The sequence below is a fragment of the Poecilia mexicana genome, unplaced genomic scaffold (genome assembly GCF_051168715.1).
Source record: "Poecilia mexicana isolate PSO_F unplaced genomic scaffold, ASM5116871v1 scaffold_21, whole genome shotgun sequence".
Lineage (NCBI taxonomy): Eukaryota > Metazoa > Chordata > Actinopteri > Cyprinodontiformes > Poeciliidae > Poecilia > Poecilia mexicana.
The window spans coordinates 21,611,550-21,632,948 of NW_028263390.1; the positions used below are offsets into that span (position 1 = coordinate 21,611,550).

At 36.4% G+C, this 21,399-nt stretch overlaps 1 protein-coding gene across 3 annotated transcripts; it reads right to left on the bottom strand.

The window, feature by feature from the left end:
• Window positions 1–1,595: 1,595 nt before the first annotated feature.
• gtf3c2 (general transcription factor IIIC, polypeptide 2, beta) lies at window positions 1,596–21,238 on the bottom strand. 3 transcript variants are annotated; one of them, XM_014986043.2, is made up of 20 exons: window positions 21,147–21,238; window positions 20,117–20,190; window positions 18,764–19,313; window positions 17,679–17,797; window positions 17,304–17,458; window positions 17,082–17,170; window positions 16,870–16,947; window positions 16,427–16,528; window positions 16,104–16,331; window positions 15,892–16,003; window positions 15,285–15,402; window positions 10,336–10,367; window positions 10,081–10,210; window positions 9,793–9,937; window positions 7,122–7,283; window positions 6,369–6,447; window positions 5,544–5,663; window positions 5,241–5,450; window positions 4,051–4,158; window positions 1,596–2,770 (listed from the first exon to the last, which is right to left on the bottom strand). In XM_014986043.2, exons 2-20 carry the CDS (start codon window positions 20,139–20,141, stop codon window positions 2,534–2,536), a joined length of 2,799 nt encoding a protein of 932 aa, XP_014841529.2. In that variant the 5' UTR covers window positions 20,142–20,190; window positions 21,147–21,238; the 3' UTR covers window positions 1,596–2,533. The 3 variants fall into 3 exon arrangements, with proteins under 3 accessions (XP_014841529.2, XP_014841528.2, XP_087858048.1); XM_014986042.2 differs by having other exon boundaries at window positions 20,117–20,226; window positions 21,147–21,232; XM_088001922.1 differs by lacking the exon at window positions 21,147–21,238 and having other exon boundaries at window positions 20,117–21,123.
• Between the last annotated feature and the right edge of the window lie 161 nt (window positions 21,239–21,399).

Here is a 21,399-nt window from a genome sequence, read left to right on the forward strand (position 1 = left end):
AAGTTTCCTGCGTTTTTTTAGTCCAAGAAATGATTAATGGAGCGATTTTGATCTGGAGAGAAAATAAAATTGGTACAATTTTTGTTGTAGTTGTGACAAAGTTGAAAGAGTTTTACCAGTTTGTTGTAACACAGAGACACAATAGTCTAAACAGACCCAAAAGTAGGAATTGTGTAAATTTTGATACATTTGTGCTGCGGTATAAATCAAACAGTTCAGCAGGACTGCTGCAGCAACATTTATAAAACACAGCTTGAAGTATTGCATTGGAAAAACGTTGATAAAAGCATCAAACATCGAAGTAGCTTATGCAATTTTGCAAAAAATATCTTTATGCTAGCTTGAGGTGGTTTTTGGCTTTTCTGAAATGTCTTAAAGAAGAGAAGGAAACTCATTTATCACGTCGGTTTTGATGTAGCAAAGGCTCCCATCCACCAGCGGGTCTGTGTTTTACCAGAGGCAGGAAACTTGGAAAAATTTCAAACTCCAAATTTCTAAATTTTTTAGAGATGTGCAGCCCATGCTAGTTTGCAAACTCTACATCTTGTTTATTACATGCATAGTGTTAAAGTTTGTAGTTTGTTTCGCACCAAACCAAAAGACGGAAACATGACTAATTCGCATTTTCTTTTTTGTGACATTTAAAAATTTTGCTCCAAATTCGCATGACAATTGGATGGAAACAGTTCCCAAGATTCAAGACAATTACAAAACACAAAACATTTATTTTGTTAGATTTAAGTTTGCTCTTGTAGAAGCTAACACGGTGATGAAAAAAAATTTGTGCACTAGCATAAGTGTGCGCACTACTGTCAGTTTATTAAAAAACCACAATATTTCCATAATACTCATGATCTGCACTGAGTAACACTTTCTATTTAAATGTAAGCCATTAGGTGTTGATGTTTCGCACAAGTGTTGCACCTTGTGAACATTTTGTTGATGTTCATTGCAAACGCTTGCATGGTTGTTCGCTGTTATTGAAGTATGCTGAAGTTTTTCTTGTTCAACTGCCAGTCAGAAAATTTCAGCACATGTGGAGGATAAACAGAAGAATAAAATTCAGCGTTTTATTTTCAAAAAGAGACGCATATTTGTTTTCTTTTTAAAATTATGGTATATATGTTCAAAACAGCTATGAAGAATTAAAAATGACACTGAGTTTCATAGAGACCAATGTACGAAAGGTTTTATATCCATGCATAGTAAAAGGTTCTGGTGCAGCTTTACTGTCTGAAAAGTTTCTTATTGAAGAAAAAAAGCACTTTGGGTCTGTTTGCTCTGGAAGTTTACCGTCTGTTTCTGTGCTGTTGCTGTTTGTGGCGATTATGCTCCGCCTGCGTGTTGCAAATATGTCAGAAACGTATTTTCAGTGTATAATTTTGTGCACACGTGTGTAAATAATTTTCTGTTCCTTGTACAATCGACCTTCATGAAATCTGGCGAAATGGCATAAAACATGTCATAACTGTGAAGTTTGCTGTTTCATTTTTATGTGCAGAAAAAGTTTTGTAAAGTGGAATAAAACAGTGGATATAATGAACAGAGGCTGATTTCTGTCTGATTCGGTAGGAAAAAAATAACTTTAGTCAGTATTTTGTATAAAAAAGCTTTATTATCAGCAGCATTTCAAAAATACCAGTATGAAAAACTTGATGAACAGCTTTACATATATATAATTATAAATTAAGATTAAAATAAATGTGTAAACAAACATCAGGCCTGAGCTTTTGCCTCAAGATAAAAATAAGCTGAAAGTGAAAACCTACATTCATGTTGATGTTTCTGTACAACTCATAATAACTGGAATATAAAGGTATTCACATATCCCATAATAACACCCCAAGGAAAAACAAAATTCCAAAATAAAATTCCCGTTTTTGCTGAAAAAAAAAAAAAAAAGTGGTCAAAAGGCACTTAGCTGCAGGCTGGAAATGTTTTTGTAACGAAACTGACTGAAACCGTCTGAATTACTGTCAACACCAGGAGCCAAAAACTTTTCTCTCTGTTGATGTGACAAACTGATTGTTTTTGAGTTTAGAGTTATGATTTCTGCTGTTTTTTTGAAGCTTAAGATAAATACAGTCGAAAATTTTTAAAATTCTTTGATTTCATCCATGACTTTTAAATTCTGAACTTCTGTTCATCTGCTTTCTTTGGAAGAAGATTACGGCAACTGAATATTCCTATGTTTTTCTCAGAATTTCAGGATTCTGACTTTAATCTTCTGAGATGTTTCAGCAAGTCAGAATTATAAGAAAAAAGTAAAAATTCTGAGAAACAGGATTCTGACAAGAATTTTAGAATTCTGAGATTAAAGCCAAAATTCTGAGAACAAAAAATTCAAGTGTCTTATTCGTTCTTCAGTGTCTCCAACCCTCCTCCGTTGTTTTTACCTGTAATTTGTAGTCATGTATTTATGTATTTAGGGACATTTTTTGCAAACTAATGCATAACATTCACATATGCATTTAAAACCAGATCAGATTTATTGAGGTTTTGCTGTGGATCCAGGACTGACTGATGTAATGTTTCACCTTGTGGCCGTGCAGTGAGGTAAACTGTGTTGCTCTCGCTGCTCCGCTGCCGTCTGGACGCCGTCGCTGCGGTTCTGGGCCGAGTACAGCGCGCTGAACTGGGCCTGATGATTACTGATCATGGTCTTGAGTTGTGGGGTGATGAACGACCTCGCACAGTGCAGCCGCACCAGGCCCGTCTGACCCGCAGAACCAACCCACACATGGCTGCTCATGTTCGGGTTGAACCGGGCCTGGAGAGGAGAGTGAAGACAACAGCAAAAAAGACCAAAACGGACTGAATCATTCGGCTGAAGACACAAATCTCCATAGTTTCATGTATTTGATGTTTCTGATTCATTTTGCAGAGACATCTAGCTCCAATAAATTTGCATTTGGTAAATTACTTAATTATTTACTAATTTACTTATGTAAATTACTTTTTTACCTCAACTTACTGATAAGTTTATTGTGTAAACTGCAAAAATACAAAATCTTACAAGTATTTTAGTTTCCAGAGCAAATGTTTCATCACAGCTGAAATAAGACAAAACAAATTTATATGAAACTTTTCAACTAGAATTATCAGCTTGTTTTAAGTTAATAATTCCTTAATGTCGGCAAAAAAGTTCTAGTTCCACTAGCAAATTATTTCATTATTTACTTTCTAGCATATTATGTTAATTTATTTCTTTTTTCCTTTTGAACTTTGCTAACTTACTTTTTGTTTACGTGCTTAATCTACTTTTCTTGTATGTACAAATGCACTTTATCAAATTACTTTTTTAATTCATCTACTTATTTTCTTTCATTCCTAATTATTTACCTTAATGCTCATTTCTTTTTTTAGTTCTTTCCTTAATAATGTAGCAATTTATTTATCATCTCCTTCCATCCAAGCTTCCCTGTTTAATTATTTAAGCTTTTGTCATTATTTGTCTGCACTGTAAGCATTAAAAACTGTTTTCAGGCTAAACTTTAATCTTATTTACAGTAAATCCCTCTGATTATCTGAGCTCCTTTAAGTAAACCTGCTGTCATTTATGAACCACTCAGCCGTCGCTCTGAGGAAGTCAATAAAACTCTTCCTATAAATCCTTTAACTTTTGCTTTCTTTCTTTCTTTCTCTGCTGACTCATTCTTAACCATTTATTTCCTTCAGATGAAAAAAAAAAAGAACAAACTAGTGAAAAACTGAGGGATTTTTCGACCCATAAAGTGTCCGTCGATCACTTCGCCCTGAAGGGCAGAGCCGCTCCCTGGACTCTGCCTCTTAAAATTAAACACATCATATCCTCAAATGGCCGCTCTCCATCTCCCCTCCTTCCTCCTGCTGGGAGTGACATTTTTCTCATTTTCCACATCATTACATTTGGCCTGACTTTATAGCTGCCCATCAGAGAAGGAGGCAGATCCCACCTTTGATTTCTTTCTCTCTCGTTCTGGTACTTATCTGTTCATTTACTCTGTTTTTTCCTCCCTATATGTGCTTCAGAATGAGTGTGAAGAAACAGATAAAGTGTTGTAAATGTACCTTGTAGAGAGCAGCCAGCGGCAGGTCGTCCAGGTCCGTAACTGCTGTTAATTCTGTGCTCTGCATGTGTTTCCACAAAGCGTGCTTACTGAGTCCTGTAAGGCATCGCTGGAAGTCAAAGGGACCAATATTAGCTCTAAATATTCAAATAATGGAAACAATAAACTGCTTCATTCCAACAGTACGAGTTTCTAAACTCTTTTCAGACGGTTTGCATGAAAAATGAATGAATCTCTCCAGGCACTTGAAGAAAAACAAAACTAACTTTCAAGTTACTTTAGCTTGTTTTAAGTCAGTAATTCCTTAATATTGAAGAAAAAGTTCTTATTCCACTGGAGATTATTTCACTTATAGCAAAACATTTTCCCATATTATAAGTGAAATAATCTGCAGGTGGAACTAGGACCTTCCCACCCAATATTAAGGACCAATTTAATTAAAACAAGCTCCTATATCTTCCTGAAAAGTTACTTGTAAGTTTTGTTTTATGTCAAGTGCAGTAAGATATTTTCACTAGAAACCAGATCAAAAATGCTTGACAAGATGTTGTTTTTTTATTTTTAGAAAAAAATAAGGAACTTCTGTAAGTATTTATAGTACCAAATTCTTATTATACTTGAAATAAGACAAAACTAACTTACAAGTAACTTTTCAGAATGGATGGAAAAATAGAAGAATGGATCAAAGGAAGGATGGATTACATGAGGTTACTGGAGTCGCTGCAATGTTTAAACGGTGACGAAGTGGACAAAATCTAGAAATAAAATGTCTTTAATGCCATTTTTTGTATTTATCCAAACCTGGAAAACTCAGAAATCAAATCCAGGCTCCTGCAAATCGTATATAGGAACACATTCACTCTTTATTGTAATCTTCTACCATAGATTAATATGCAAACGTTTGTCTTTGCACAAAGCTTTTCTTAATTGTCCAAATATTGAATATAAAGAAACTGTACGCATATAACATGACTATCTAGGTAACAATCTGGCAGTTAAAACCAAAAACTGGATGTAAGAAAACATTTTACTGAAATCTTCTACAGTTGTAGATTTGTGAAAATAAAAATATCACTTTAGAAAAAGTTTTCAAATCTGATTAAAATGACTTTTACTCACTTTCTTTCTATGGTGAAGTTATTAATGCTGGTTTTAATCATTACTACTGTAATGAAAACACCGCCAACCTACCATATCCAAGTCTTTAAAGTGCAGGTAGTATTTCTTCACAGCCTGTTTGTACGTCTGAAACTGCAGGTGAAGACGAGAATCTCCTCCAACTCTTCCTCCCTCATTGTCTTCATCGTTTACTGTCTCTCCTGCTTCCTGTCCTTCCTCTTCCTCGCCTTTATTTTGTCCTTCTTGTGCTTCATAAGGCTCCAAAGATGTGATGTAGGCAGGCTGAGGGAAAATAATGAACAAAACAGACTTTCTACACCTTTAAAACTTAAAAATCAATCAAAACATGGAAAAAAAGCTTTTTCTAGAACTTACAAAACGTCTCAAGGATGTTTTCTTGACAGAGCAGTTGGGCAGCGGTAAGATGGAGAGAATCAGTTCGCCGAGCATATCTGATGACATCACGCTGTGCAGCCAATCGGAGTAAGACAAGGACTGCGGTGACACAAACAGACCAATCACAGTCATGAAGATCAGTTTTAAATGGAAAATATAAAATATCCTGAACTGAACAGTTCTGATTAGGTTTTCTAAATTAAAATACTGTCAAACGAATGTCACCAGGCTCTGTACTATGCAAAGCATTCTGGGTAGAGGACATATGTTAGATGCTAAGGCGCTAGCAGTGTGAAGAATAATATGAGTTTTCATGCATCACAAACAACAACTATGAGGTTAATAGGAAGATTACAACATGTTTAGGTCAACGTGTTCAACTAGTCGTTTAGTCAATAAGATGGGAAAAGCAGAAGCTGTTGGCAGGAACACTGAGCCAATTTCCCATTTTAGGGGATTTGTTTTAAAGTGTAAAGGTCATTTTTCTCGGCCAAATTAAACTGGACATGATGTGGGTTCTTAACTCACGTTTTAGACCATAAACTTTAAGATATCACTGCATGTGACTCCTTCCTCGGTTTTCTTTAAAAAACTACAGATTTCTATCTCTTTTTAAAAGCCTGAAGTTTTTCTTTGCTCTAAAATCCCAAAATAAAGATAAAACTAGCATTTTATAACATCCATAATAATAAACCTCCACAATTTTGTACAGGAAATGTTGTAAAGTTATCTTTTTCCACATGCCCAGTATGTTTTATGGCTCCAGACATGGAGCAAATCCTCTTTGGAGGAAGTTTCACTCACCCATACAGACGTACTCCGAGGAATTGCAAAGTAGGAGCGCAGGTAGTGATCAACGTAATGAACTCCAACTGAACTTCTCCTAAAACAACATCAGCAAAACATGTGGAATCAACCAGGACATTTTGAGAAAAGTTCATTCTGATGCATGGAAGTTCAGAATAATCGCAACATTTGGCCTCTGGTATTTCAAGAAATTATGAAAACGCACATTTTCATTTTGTTTTTGTAAACTATAAATTCAGCCCTAGATTTAATAAGAAGTGTAATTAACCACTGGCTTAGGATGAGTCAAAACAATTCTTAGTTAAAATATAGAAAAAAAAGATATGGAACTGTTTTCTTTGGGAGTTTAAAGTGTAAAATGATCTTAAATAAGTTTTAAGAGGAGTAGAAAATATTTAGCCTTCTTGTTTTTGTTTCCATCTAAATTCTGGAGGACAAAATATTTTCTTTCTTTTTACGCTTTTCAGTGAACTTCAGATTTTTCTTCTGAAGGTACACATTTAATTTTAAATCAACAAAACATGTCTTTATTTTTCCAGACTCAAAATCACAGGTTTTAGTTCTTTTCAGCCTGTATTTAAAATACCAGAAATCCTGGTGAATCCTCTGTTTATGGAACAGAAATGACTCCATTTGTTAAAAAGACACATGCACATGTTTGTGAAAATAATAGATAAACTATTCTGGCATCATAATAAATCTTATCCAGTGTTTCCATGACAACAGAATCCGGGTTAGGAGCTTTCTTACGGTACGAAGGCAGATTCCTGGGCAACCAGAACCCCAGGTGAGTCCAGCGGCCAGCAGAGCTCAGTGGTCAGGTAGCGTTTTTGGACCTTGACCATGTTACTGAGCCTCCTCAGATCCCACGTCTTCAAGCAGCGGTCCTCACCCGCTGATGTCAACAAGTATCTGTCAACAGTTCAGGAAATTAATGAGTCATTTGGAAGAATCCAAATGAATTGGGTGAAATACACAAAAAAAGTCTGAATATTTGATTCATACGGTGAAGTTTCACGTGGAATTCATCGTTTTTCTTCTCATTGATCAACTCTGCAAGCAGAGTCTGCTATAAACAACTGATGACAGAAATCAATACGTTTTAATGGAAAGAAAATCTGTTCACTTCATATCTGAGGACAAAACAGGTTTTTGAATCTGAGCAGAGAAAAGTGAAGCTTGACTCAGACTAACAGAGATCCATATTCTGCAATTTTACATTCTCTATTTATTTTAATCCAACTAATATCCTGTTTTATTTTTAACATAAAACAAGCAGCTGAAGTGCAAAAACACAAAATTAGGATTTTTTTTGAAGCCAAAACTAATTAGTTGTAGATTTGTCCAGAGATAAATGGTGCTGCTGTGCTGTTAATGGTACCATTAATTATTCAGACGTTTCCATAGTAGCTGCAGTAATGCAACGTGAATACAAAGTTAGATTCACTGGTGCAGAAGTTTCAATGTGACTTCCTTTAGATTACTGAATATACAGGAAGTAATATGACACTAAAAGATATGAAATATCATCAAGAGTGAACAAAAATGGATGCAGGTTAACGACTAAGGAAAAAAATGAAGCAAAAAAGAATGGATACCTAAGAGTCAAGACAAAAATATCAGTAATAAAATAATTAAAATAGTTAGAATTCAAAATATTCCAAATATTTTTGCATTATTACAAATTAAAACCTTAAATTGCTCTTATGTTTTTCATGTTACTAAACAATTACAGAATAATCACAGAATAAAATATAACATAATTTTTTAAACTTAATACTTTTTTCCACTAATATTGATCTAAAATGACACACTAACAATGCAAATGCAAGAAATAAAAATCTAAATAAAATAAAAAGAAAAAAATAGGTATATAATTTATATATACTATATTTTAGTAAAAGTTTAACATCATGTATCTGGAACTGGTTTATATTTAAGGCCAAAAACGACTAATTAGTAAAACAGAAATGACTTCAGAGCTAAACTGCCCTTTTATTTTAATTGAATAATCAACAATTTCAATCGTTTCAATTGATTTTTGTCACTTCCAGCACTGAGCAAATGAGAATTTAAGATTTTTACAGAGTCACACTGAGCAGCTGCAGAAATTTTAACTACCATCCTAATTTCACTGACTGATGGAGCGAGCTGCTCCGACGCAGCGACTGCAGATTAATGTGTTTAACCAGAAGATCAGCTGATCTTCATCATGTCGTAATGAAATAAAGAGACAGGAGACAGCAAAGGCAAAAATATTACTTCAGTTATTGTTGGGATCTCAGTAAAGACAGCAGGTAAAGTATCTAACATACAAAGAGAATATTTCTTCCCCTCCACTGTAAATAAAGCGGTTGAGTGATTTGATTTGATTTCATGGGAAAATAGCAGCAGAGCTTAATGAGGTGAAATACTGAAAGATATACACAGATATGTTTGTTTATATCATCACCTATAGCTGCTCTATTTTCAACATAAAACAGTTATTATTATTATTATTCAGGTAACATTACAAATCTAAACATCAAGATTTATTTTGTCTTTTCTGGAGTGATATTTTCTAAATAGAATCACGTTTCAGTATTTGTGAATTTCTCTGTCTAACTTAACTCTATTAAAAAATATTTGTGGAACATTTTCCTATTTCTATATTTTTTTGCAGTGCATATCTAACATATTTTAAAGAAAAGGCAGCTTGGGAAGCTCAAATACCTCAGCACAATGCTACTTAACACACTAATGGCTGCTGTTTCCAAAGCAGCCAATCGGGGAGCTCCATTCATTTTGCTAGGCACTGATTGGCTGTACCTCTGAAATAAGGAAGTGGTAAGATATTAAAGTATATTTGCTGTTTGAATAATTAAAATAGGAAGCTCTCAGCACTTTTAAAGGGGATCTGACATATTTGCTGATTTCAGCTATAACACTTGAAATTTTAACAAAAGAAAATATCCATGTATTTCACGGGCATGAATACAGAAAATACATATTACCTATTAAAAAAGATGATTATTAGACTCTTTAATAAGGTTCTAATGTAAACATAAGTTAACATCGCAGCACCTCAGGGGCCAATTCTAGGACCTCTACAACATCGAAAGCTAATTTTGTCAATAGCAATGTTGCGCTATTGCGCTGAACCAGTTCAGAGAGCAAAGAGTGGCTGATTCAAAGAGCCCAAATTTGTGCAAAATAATCAGCAGCCACTTTTTTAACTTGTTTTATAGTTTTACATTGCCTTAAAGTAGAAGATTGATGTGTCAGTTTAAAAAAAATAAAACTTTAATTTCTGAAGTCATTTACCCCCTGAAAGAAATTAAATTCAAGACAGTTTGGGCTTTTTCTGCATCACAAACATGGAGGCACAATAAAAACTACAGAATCTTTGCATCCTCCAACAGTCAGTGGGAGAAGAGCTCACCTGGATGCAGGACAGAAGACCAGAGCTCTGACGGCGTTGTCGTGAGCGAGTATCGATCGATAGGGCAGCAGAGTCAAAGACCGGTCTGGCTCTCTGACTCGCAACAGGGAAGATTTTGTACAAAGATCGAAGAGTCCAACAACACCTGAAAGGAGAGAAAAGGACTAAAGAAACAAAAGAATCCAAAAGACAAAAATATTTACTACAGCAAAGAAGAAATGAATCAGCAACAGAGAGAGATCCAGGTTATTTGTTTGTTCTTCCAGAATCAGGAAAATCAATTCGTACCATCGTAGAATCCAACAGCCATTATGTTGTGTGGTTTCTGAGGAAGCCAGTCCATAGACAGAACCTGTCCGCTCCTTTCTTCTCGAGGAGATTTGATGCAGCCCAGTTTTAGAGTAATCACGCCTCGCGCCTGCAGAAAATGAGAAGGAAACAATGCAATTCCCTCTAAAAGAAGCAGTTTCATGACTTTATTTTCCTCCAGGCCAACGTCACTCGGTGCTTTAAATGACAGACAGACGTAGAAACAGGGCCTACCTTGTAAATTGGTGGTTTTTCATCGTTTCTTTCTGCAAAGACACAAAAGCATTAACAAATGTAGTTACATATTTCCATTTTGAAATGATTTTAGGTCTTTGAGATGCAAATTTACATTGTGAGAAAATATGAGATGTCATGGATGAAAAAAGTCTTCAAGATGTATTAAAGTGAAAAAAAAAACTGTGTGTTTGTGGATCTTATGGCTCTAATCCAACAGTGGTTTTCTAAGTGATCATTTCTGTGTTTAATGGTTGGAGTAAAAAGGTATCAGGTCGTTCTAGGTCATTAGTTTTCCCTCCTCCTCCGGTTTGGATTCGTAGCGGTTCAGATCAATAGTGTCCAGTTAATTCACCCAAACTATCCATCACTTCACCACAACCTGAGTAAAACACAAACTACTCCTTTACTGAATCTGGTCCAGCTTTAGATGAATGAACGTAGATGAACGCTGACATCCCTTTAAAACCAGATGCATTTTTTTAAACCTCAAAAATAATAATCATTATTTATATAAATAAATCTGTTTTAAATCCATTAAAAAAAATTCTGAAGGAGAGAAACTTCAAATCTTGATCTAAAAATATTCCGACACTAAAAACTCTGACCCAGAACTACAGAATGTCAACTATTGTTTTCAGCAGAGAATAAAAAGCCGGTGCAAAGCGCAGCAGTTTGAGTCGGCTTCCGGCCCAAAGTAAGTCCTCGATGAATGACAGTGCAGCGATACAAGACGAGTCAGCTACAAGAGCTAAAATTCATAGCTTCCAACATTAACAACCCGCTCGGCGATGCATCTTTTTTGTCATTTCAATTATAGATCCTTGTCTGATGGAGAAAGGCGCTGTAAATTATGTGAGCTCCCAACAACACCTCACATCCTCACTGCTCATTGTCACCGCCCTGCTCCAGTCCTGCAGTTTTTAACGGCCTCCTCCTCTCAGTCATTGTGGCGACTGGATTGACAAAAGCCATTTACAATTATCTGTGGCAAACAGAAGTGGGCTGCCGCTCGGAAGGACAGAGCAGAGACACTTATAGGTTCTGTTTAAACCCGTTTGGGTCAATTTCCCCACAGAAATGGCGTCCAACCAGATCCATGTGAGATAGCTTTCTGCATATGAATGATGGATGTTTCACTGCAACTAAAGGTGACCTAATGCTTCCTTAAACAGGATAGGGTGGATTTATGGGCAATACAAAACATGTCCATATATATTTTTTTTTGCACAAAAGCATTCTTAGATAATGAGATTTTAGTCTAGTCAGCCTAATTTGATCTGTTTTAGGGCCTCTTGTCACTTTAAATCCAAACAAGCTGCTGTTGGCCACGCCCCCTAACTCTACATTACAACCAGGAGTCTTTGAACAGCAGAAGTGGAGCCTCCTGGACAGCCAACAATAAGGCAGCAAGTGGTTTCTGGAAGGTAAGCCAGCAGCTAAACACTTGTCTTTTCCAGTAGCCATTGTACAGCGCAAACAGCAGTAAAACCAGCTGACCAAACAAGCTGGAGCTCAGCTTGGGTTGCTAGGTGATGGGCTGGGTTTTGCTATGGTTGCTAGGTAACGATCAATGCCCATGGACTGTGACTTACAATAGAGAGGTTTTTGAAATGGCATGTTTTCAAGACAACAAAAAACATTAACTGGGTGCTTTTTGATCATTTAAAAGCATCATTTTTGTTTTTAAAAGCAGTTGAGACCCAAGTGGAAGAACAAAAACATGCAAAATGTGAAGTTGGAGTATCCTAAGAGAATCCACGCATGCATAGGGAGAACAAGCAAACACCAAGGCAAAAGGTTGGGGATTTGAACCCATAACCTACCAACATGCTGGAAATGTTATTTTGCTACCTAAGATTTCTCGTTATTATTCTGGCTCATGGGAAATAGAAATTAATCAATCCAAACTGATCTAGAAAGGCAAAGGTTTGGTTGGATTTCAAGTCGAACAGTGAGATAAAAACACAATGTTTTAGTTTCATCTGGATTCTAAAACTAAAACATACAAACCACATACTAGTAAACATGGAAATGTACATCTGAAGCTCTGAGTCTGCCTCAGCCACCCGTCATGCTTTGCTGCTGTTTTATAATGTGAGCACCTGGAAACTGTTTTATCCAATAACTATAACCAGTGGTCGGAAACCGAACCCAATGATCCGTGACAAGAAAATAAAATGGAAACCAGGGGCTACAAAGCAGTGGAGAGGGTAAAAAAAAGAAATGTCAGGTTTTATAGAGGTTTTTATGTCCAAATTCAGACTCGCGTATATTTCCTTTAGTTGTAAAATCGAGTCATGTGTAATAGTGTCCAGCCTGAGACCCAGCAGTTAATTGCTTTTCCTTTAAAAACAAAAACATATGAAACAAATGCAGTTTAAAATTTAAAACTCATCTTTTTCACATCATTCTTACAATTATCAGCTAATATAGAAGAAACAGCTCATTTTATGTTTATTAATCCTGCAAAAAAAAAAGTTTAAATCTCCTTGGGAAATGAGTATGACGATTTCTCTTAATCCCTCTTGAAAATAGGAAAGACATGAGAACAAGTTCTTCAAGAAAGGGAGGTGAGTGATGTAAAGTGTAAAATGACAATTACAAGATTCACATCTTATTTAAATTTATTATTTAAATCTGCTCAAGCTGCACCAATGTCAATCAAGCTCATGTATTCGTTGCTAAATATGCTAATGACAGAGAAAAATCTTAATGTTACAGGAAAACTGCTGTTATCGGTGGTCATGCTAAGTAGCCTGAACATTCATGACAGTTTACCAAAGAGCGTCACACGGTGAGGTGATTGACAGCACTAAGACCCGCCTCCTGGCTCTGATTGGTTGTTTCTAGATAGCACTAGGAGAACACAGAGGAGCTTGATTTTTCACAGATTACCTGTCTCATGCTAAACAGTCACGACATGGTGACAGTTTCAATATGTAAAAAAAAATACATATTTTTCTAATAAAAGTTATACTGCAGTTTTTAAGTTTTAACAAGGCTAATAGTCTATGTTAATATTTTAGCTAAAAACAGTTGTGTTTTCATGTGGGTTTTCCCAACTGAATAACAGTAGTCAAACTTTATTCTTTTATCTGCAGTAAAACATGAATTCAATATACTGTCTGTGTAAAACCATTTATTTTCAAGTCTCTCTTGTCCTGAAATGCGATGATTCCAGACTGGTGTTGTGTTTAATCAGATTGGCGGCGGGGCAGACCCCTGACAGGAATAAAAAACACTAACTCACGCAGACACAAGCGCCATTCTGCATATGATGGATGCTGCAGATAAAGCGGTCATTAATCTCATTCACACAGCATTCTACCAGCAGAGCCCCAGAGGCAGCAGACAGGACTGGACCACAGGCTCCACCATCGATAATCTCAGCATGGACTCGGTTTTTTCACAAGATTTTTTTAAACTATTGTCACCGTTAAAGCTGCATGGCACAAAAAGACTGAGTGCCCTGGAGGGCGTTGTCATTTTAACTAAGATTTGCTCCAGTTAATGAGCTCCATGTCTGATATGATGGATAATCCAGCTGTTTGATTGATTAAATAATTATTGAGTTCATGTACTTGCCTATGAAAGCCTCCTGACATCACCTTCTTACATGCTTAAGCTATTCATCAATTACTTCATCAACAAAAATGTTGGATAATTTCTCATAATTATTCTGATGTTTATGATTTCCTGAAGTATCTTCATGATAAGTTTGGGTTTTTGGAAAATGGTGGAACGTTTCTTGATGCTCCAGCAGACCATAAATAAGGTTTGAGGCAACAAGCAGAAGAAAATCTGCACTGAATGACTCGCATATTGCTTCTAATTAAACATTCGCCCAGTAAAGCAACGTTTTCCTGAGAAAAGCTAACATCAAAATCAAGTTCTGGTTCATGTTGAGTCAAATCTTCTGTTTCCTGGGACATTTCTTGCAGAGCTAGTGCGATTTATCCATCAGGTGTTACTCTGCAGTCCTGCAACACTTCGTGATGTCAGAGAGATTTAAGGCTGCAGTAAACCAACAGCACCCTCTGCTGGACGCAATAAATACTTCACTTTTTTAAATGAGAATAAAGTCATATTACCAAAATAAAAACCAAATAATATGAAAATAAAGTTCTAATATTATGAGAAAAATCATTCTTACTCTGATAAAATGAGAAATGTTTAGTATCTTGTGAAGTTACGTTAATAAGGAAATTCTTTATCTTTTAACATTTCAGCATCAATTTATTATGAGTAACATGACTTTGAAATGATTCTGCAAATGACTGTCTATTTCAAAGAAAGAACCACAAAAACCTGCCGAGTTGATCACATCATTATTGGTATTCTGTTTCATCACGCAAAAATTTAAATATAGCAAATATTCAAAATTTTCCTTTTCACTCTAAATGAGCAAACAACTTATGAACAGTTTCACCTACTTAGGAACCATCCTAAGCAACAAAACGTCGCTGGGAACCAAAGTTTTCCTTCCTGTGGGTCAATGGGAAGAGCTGTCACTTGACAATCTGAAGGCTGTGGGTTTGATTCCAGCTTCCTCCCACCACAAAATACTAAGTCTATTTAGATGATCTTTAAATAAAGCTAAAGGCAGAAACTTTAACCTTTCCAACCACTGACAAAATTCTTTTTAAAGGGGATCTGTTATGCAAAATTCACATTTTACACTTTTTTGTGCTTCCATTTGGGTTTTTATGCTTCTACAAACAGTCCAAGTGCTTAACAAAACCACCTGTCTGTTTTTTTTACAATAAGTTAATGTTTGTTGATGTATGAAAAATGAGCTGTTTCAAAAACCCTCCAGCCCGTTACCTAGCAACGCCAGTGGAACTCAGCCTGTCACCTAGCAACCCAAGAAGAGTTCCAACACGTCACCTTTACATTGAAAAGAAAATCTGAATTGATCAGATCCTAGAGAAGATAGAGAGTCTTACCAGGGTGTGTGAGTTTTGTGTTTGAGAGCAGAGCATCAGGATGAGGCAGGCTGTAGATGGTGACCACACCGCTGGACGTGGCGACAGCCAGCAGGCCCAATCTGGGCAAGAAAGGAGCCTAAAGACAAAAGGAAAGGTGAGACTGCATGTTTTTAAAGGTACATAACACATACAAGTTGAGTTTAGTTTACTTTATTTGGGATCCACATTTAGCTGCAGCAATGCTATTTACAACACTAAAACTATTTTTAGAACATAAGTGAAAACAAAGAACAAAAAAAACAACATGGAAGACAACATGGCAGAATATACATGGTTTTAGGTTAAACACATTATTAACTCTAGTATGAAACCAAAAATTTATATTGTTGACTGTTTACTGTAATATTGTTTTATCTGTCCTTTAAAATGTTTCACTATTATTAAACATAACACCAGCTGGCATTAAATAATGTTAATGTTCTGTACATTACCTTTTGGTAAAATGAATCTATTTTTAATAGCATGCCTGGTGAAATGATACTGTGTATATTGACTAAATAATATATTCTGAAATAAACTAAGTAGCTTCTGGCTGAAAAATACACAAAATGCTAATTATTTTTACCTTTCTGACAGAGTCAGGAAGCTCCCAGCCTCCTGCTGGACACCACTTTAACTGCCAGATGAAGCCTTTGTCCTGAGCCAAACCATAAACCAGGAAGGGCTGAGAGTCTGGTCTGCACAGGATTTACACAAAGAATAATCAATCAGTCAACAGTAAGACTGAGAAAGGAAATTGATTTGAGTTCAGTCTGGATGTATGTATTCTATATCTACTTCTTGTTGTACTCCAGTTTGCCACAGTCCCACAGCTGGACCAGTCCGGGTTCTGAGTAGGTCTGGTTCACATAGTGCAGGTCGTCCATCCCTCGATGGCAAGCCAGAGCGATGTACTGGGAGGCCGGAGCGCCGTCCGGGGTGGGACACCACTCCAGGGCCCAGACGGGTCCACCAGCAAACAGAAACATGTCCCAGCGGCCCGGGTGAGCTTCCATCGACTCAAACCTGACAAGTTCAGCAACAAGTCAGCTTAACTCAGCATCCACTCAACCTTTCATCTCTTAAACCACAGAATAAATGGAAAGGCTCATCAGTCTCACCTGCTGAGTCTCAGCAGCGGCGTCTCTTCCTGGTTCAGATTGTCTCTGGACACTTTGAAGGCAGCCGACTCCAGTTCTTGAGGAAGGTATTTTTCTAATTCACTGAAAAACCAATGACTTAGAGTGACTGACGGCTAATGCTGTATGACACGGTTTAATAACTGTCCTGACATGCTAACAGTTTATTATCCAGGCAGGAGAGACAATTTCCACATTAACATGATCTGGATCACATCATCAGCTGCTGACAAGCTGCTAATCTACATCCTTTGGTTGATTAAAACATGTACAAATTGTGTGTCTATTTGAGAATATCACTGATTAATTATTACAAACCCTGCAATTAACTCGATTAAGATTTTTAATCAAGTTCCACCACTAATTTGTTTATTATTCCAAGTAAATAATTCAGCTAAAAAAGCAAACAGATGAAAATAATCTACTTTTCTGGTACAGGCTCCCAGTTGCTAGTGGAAGGAACCCATTCTGGAAACACCCAGCTGCTGTAGTTCTCTTCCCGGCTGAAAGCACAGGCACATGGTCAAAAATACAAAAACTAATTGTATTTCTAGCTGCATCAGTAGAATTTTTTTCTATTCATTTTGTGATTGAAGTGAAAAACATTTAAGTCTGAAACACGGTGAGAAGATCTTACAATTTTTTTGTCATCTCAGCAGAATCCAGAATTGTTCTGATGGTATTAAAGTCGATTCCGTTGTGAGGTTTGCCATTTGAGCTCCTCGGCTGGGGAACATAAACAATCAAGATGAGTTTACACATAATTCACCAAAAGAGATTATTTTATTGATAATTAAGTTTAGATTTACTAAGAAACAAAAATTATTATTAAAGTAGTAAATATTAGGCATCATCTTACTTGGTGAAAAACTGGATGAAATTTCTCTCGTTCCCCAAAATCTGATTCAGCATCTGACACTTCTTCATATTCATATTCCTCTTCCTCATCGGCTTCTTCGTCTTCCATATTTGGCACAAAGTCTTTCTCAACGTCATCAACTTTTCTCTTTCGACCTTGAGCGCAAACATAAAATCACAAAATGTAGCATCACACAGTCGCCATTTTTTCTTCACGTTTATTTGCTTTTTTGGGAACCAAACTTTCTATTTATGCACACATTATTTCACATTTTTTAGTTTCTTTTGCCCGTAGCTGTTTTTTTATCAACACTGATTACAAATCTGGTGATACTCAAACAGAAGCTACAATGTGTGACGGAGGCATCCGCTGTACCTTTTGTCTGTTTGGAAGGTTTCTGTTCGGATTCTTCGTCTTCGTGCAGCTTGGAGTCGAATTCATCTCTGGGATGAGAGAAAACCTCTTTGGCTAAAAGTTGGAGGTACTTCAGCGCCCTGCAAAAATTTTTGTTGAGTGTTAAACACTGTAGAGCCACTGGAGAAATATAGAACTTCATAATTGCTAGTTGAGAATACACATGGGTAACAGATGATACTCATAAAATTTTTCACAAATTGTAGGTATTAATTCAAGAGTTCACTAAGAGTTTTGGATATTTCTGCAACCTGTACAAACAGATGGAAGAATAGATGGTTTAATACAATACTTCAAAGTGCATTTACCTTAAAATACACTTTGTAGGTGTGACTTATTTATAACAATTATGTAAACAACAGGAAGCAGAAATATTAAAATTCTGTTCAAAAATACTTTATTTATCCATAAAGGAATTAAATGTCATTATCACATCGTCAAAATGCCAATGTGGATGATGACAATGTGGGCAGGAAGGACCTCCAGTAGCAGTCAGTCTTCCAACAAATTTGAAAAAGCCTCTGACTGAAGACTGTTGCTGTATGAAAGTTTTATGACTGTCATAAGATGGTAACAGCTCAATTTCCAGGCAGCAGAGATGATATTTTCACAGTAACGTGTCATGGATGACACCATCAACTGTTAGCAAGAACTGCTAATACTTTGGTTTTGCCACTCCGAGCAGAGAGATGTTGGAGTAGGGGATATGATCCATGAAGCTGCAGGTATTATTGCAGCTTTTGAGATGCTAATTAGCTGCTCCCACTTGTAAAATCAACACCTTGTTGCCAAGGTTACACAATGTGAATGTCCGTTAATAAAAAAAGTATGAGTGAAAATTCTTGCAGCATCCAAAACTAGAAGCAATTGTCTTTAAAACATGCAACGCCTCAACCCCAAATAATTATAAATAAAAGTCCACCAAAAGAGCAATCAGAACTAAGGTAACAGAGCAACATTCCATGTTTTAGTTATTTTCTTTGCTAATCCAGATTTCTGAAAACCTTTCAAAACTGTGTCTACTGTAGTGACATCATGTGACTCACGCTTTAGCAGCTCCTCTCCGGCGACGGCCCCCTGTCTGGACCTCCTCATCGGGTTCAGCAGGAGGATCTGGTTTTTCTTCATCCGGTGGGTCTTTAACTTCCTCTAAAGGCTTCTTTCTGACATACTTTCTTTTCGGCTTCAGTGACCCATTTTCCTGGTGGACAGAATTTTCTACAACGCCGCCTCCAGTTTCTCCAGTCGGCAGGTCCCCAGGAGCAGAGGCAGTTTCTGCAGGCTGTGTTTTTCTGGGTCTTTTTGGTTTTCTAGGAGTTATTACTGTGTCAACAGAGTCTGCAGGGATTGTTTGTGGCGATTCTTTTTCTCCATTTGTGGTCTGTTGTTCAGGTGTTTTAGTTTTTCTCCGTTTTGTGGGAGTCTTTCGAGAGGTTGCTCCTTTCCCCACTGACTTTCGAGTGGATTTCTGTTTGACGCTTTTAACAATGTCCGTGTCGTTGGTTTCAAAATCAACATACTTAGAATTTCTCTTTCGTTGTCGTCCTCTTGAGCTAGAAGACAAATAAATATCCTGCTGTGATGGCGTGTCCAGCCCTGCATGGAGAGATTGAATTATTTTATAGTCCTTTGCAAAACAATTTTTCCAAAAAATAACATAAAAAAAATCTGAACAGTGTGCACTCCACATGCAAAATTGTGAAAAACTGACATTTCCATCACAGTGTTCACACCCCATTCTAATGGTAAAACACAATGATGGCAGCATCATGCTGTAGGGATGATTTTCTTTAGCAGGTCAGAGAACAAAAATAATTAGCAAAGAATAAATCCCTTTTATTAGCTTTCCCTGCAACTCAGAAGCAAAATGTTGTGATTAAATCGAACTGTTCTAATTTGACAGTAAAGAATTACGAACACTTTTAATTTTCTAGAAAATGTTTTTATGCATCAGCAAAGTAAGACTTTTTAAAAATCCAGTAAAAGCGTAATTTCATGTCACTTGAAATAACCAACAAATGTTGCTTTCCAGTCATTTGAGATATCGATATAGCACTGATGATATTTGATATTATATTTGACATATTATGTGGAATCTGAGGTAAGACCCAAAACTATATTCAAGATATTCTCCATCCCATCTGACACATTTTACATGATTCAATAAATTAGTCTATTTGTAAAACCCTTTAAAAAGCATCTATACTTTTGCTTCTGCTTATTAAAATCCAGTTAAAATGCATTAACCTTTATGGTTATAATGTGAAAACAGTTCTAGGAATGCGAGATAGTGTGTTTCAATAGAAATAAATGAGAAATTAACACTTTTTTTTGGAAAGAAAAGTGGTGTTTTTAAACGTATTATGTGTCTAAAACATATGAGGTGTGTTTTTACAAACCTTGTCCAGAGTCAACGGGATCCATTGGCTCCAGGTTATTTATGTGAGGGTTGTCCTGCAATATGCTTCGTCATCTATAGGGCATTGTTCAATTTCAGATTATCTGTACACTGGATGAGAGCATGATAATTCAGTAATATTGCATCATTTTTTTAAAGTTTATTTTTAAGGAACTTTCAGAACAATTGTAAATAACTACGATGAGTTTAAGCAGAAAGCAGTTCACTACACATAATGGAGATTTTATTCAATTAGATTCAGCAAGTAAAGGACTAGTTCGCGGTTTATAGCGCTTTTAAAAAAAAAAAAAAAATATATATATATATATATAAAACTAATAGTTTATCAATTTCAGATTCTAATTTAGAGTTAATCAAATGCAGTACAGACAAAAAAGGCAATAAAATAGATATTTCGTGAAGATAGGAATCAGATGCTAACTCTGGCGTTATGGAGATATGCTGTCACTATGTACACAAGACTCCATTGAAAAAAATGATAGTTTACGTTTACTGAGTAATTTCAGAGTTCATACAAGAAATTAACAAATAAAAATCAACACGCTGCATTGTATCACGTCTCCCATTGTTTCGGTACATTTTTATTCGCAAAAATAAATAAAACAGAAAGTTATTTCAGTTATAAAAGTCGGTTGTTTTCCTAGCAAGTCAGTATCGCCTTTGAACCTCGCATTTTGGCTAACACACACGGCTAAGCTAACGAGCTAATATAGTAGTGGCGTGTTGTGCTACTTTCACCTCGATATTACGGAAATGAGGAGCACCAACGATCACCACTGATCGCCACCATTAAAACCTAATCGTGAGGGAGTCTTAGACTTCCACCCCGGTGGCAAAGCCTGGAATCCCTCGTACCAAACTCGGGATACCGGACACCAACAGCACGGGATCGAATCCCGAGCGCAGCTCTCGGGAACAAACATGTGGATGATGATGGACTACACAGAGCGAAAACCGTCGTAAAAGATACATTACCTACTATTTAGTCAGAAAGAAAAAACTGCAAATACCTCCAGTGTCGGTCCCGCTGCATCTGAAAAATCAAACCTACAATATCCTTACATCAGACCGCCATGTTAATGTACAGGCATAGTGGTCTACACCGCCCCCTGCCAGGACAAAGTGGAATTACGAGAGATTCGTTTCCACATCACTGGTGCCCAAAAGCTGTACTTATGTAGCCTCAGAGAAGCACTTCTTGAATATATTTTTGCTCAAGTAAAAGTAAAAAGTAATTTCTGTACTAGCATATTTGTAGTAAAA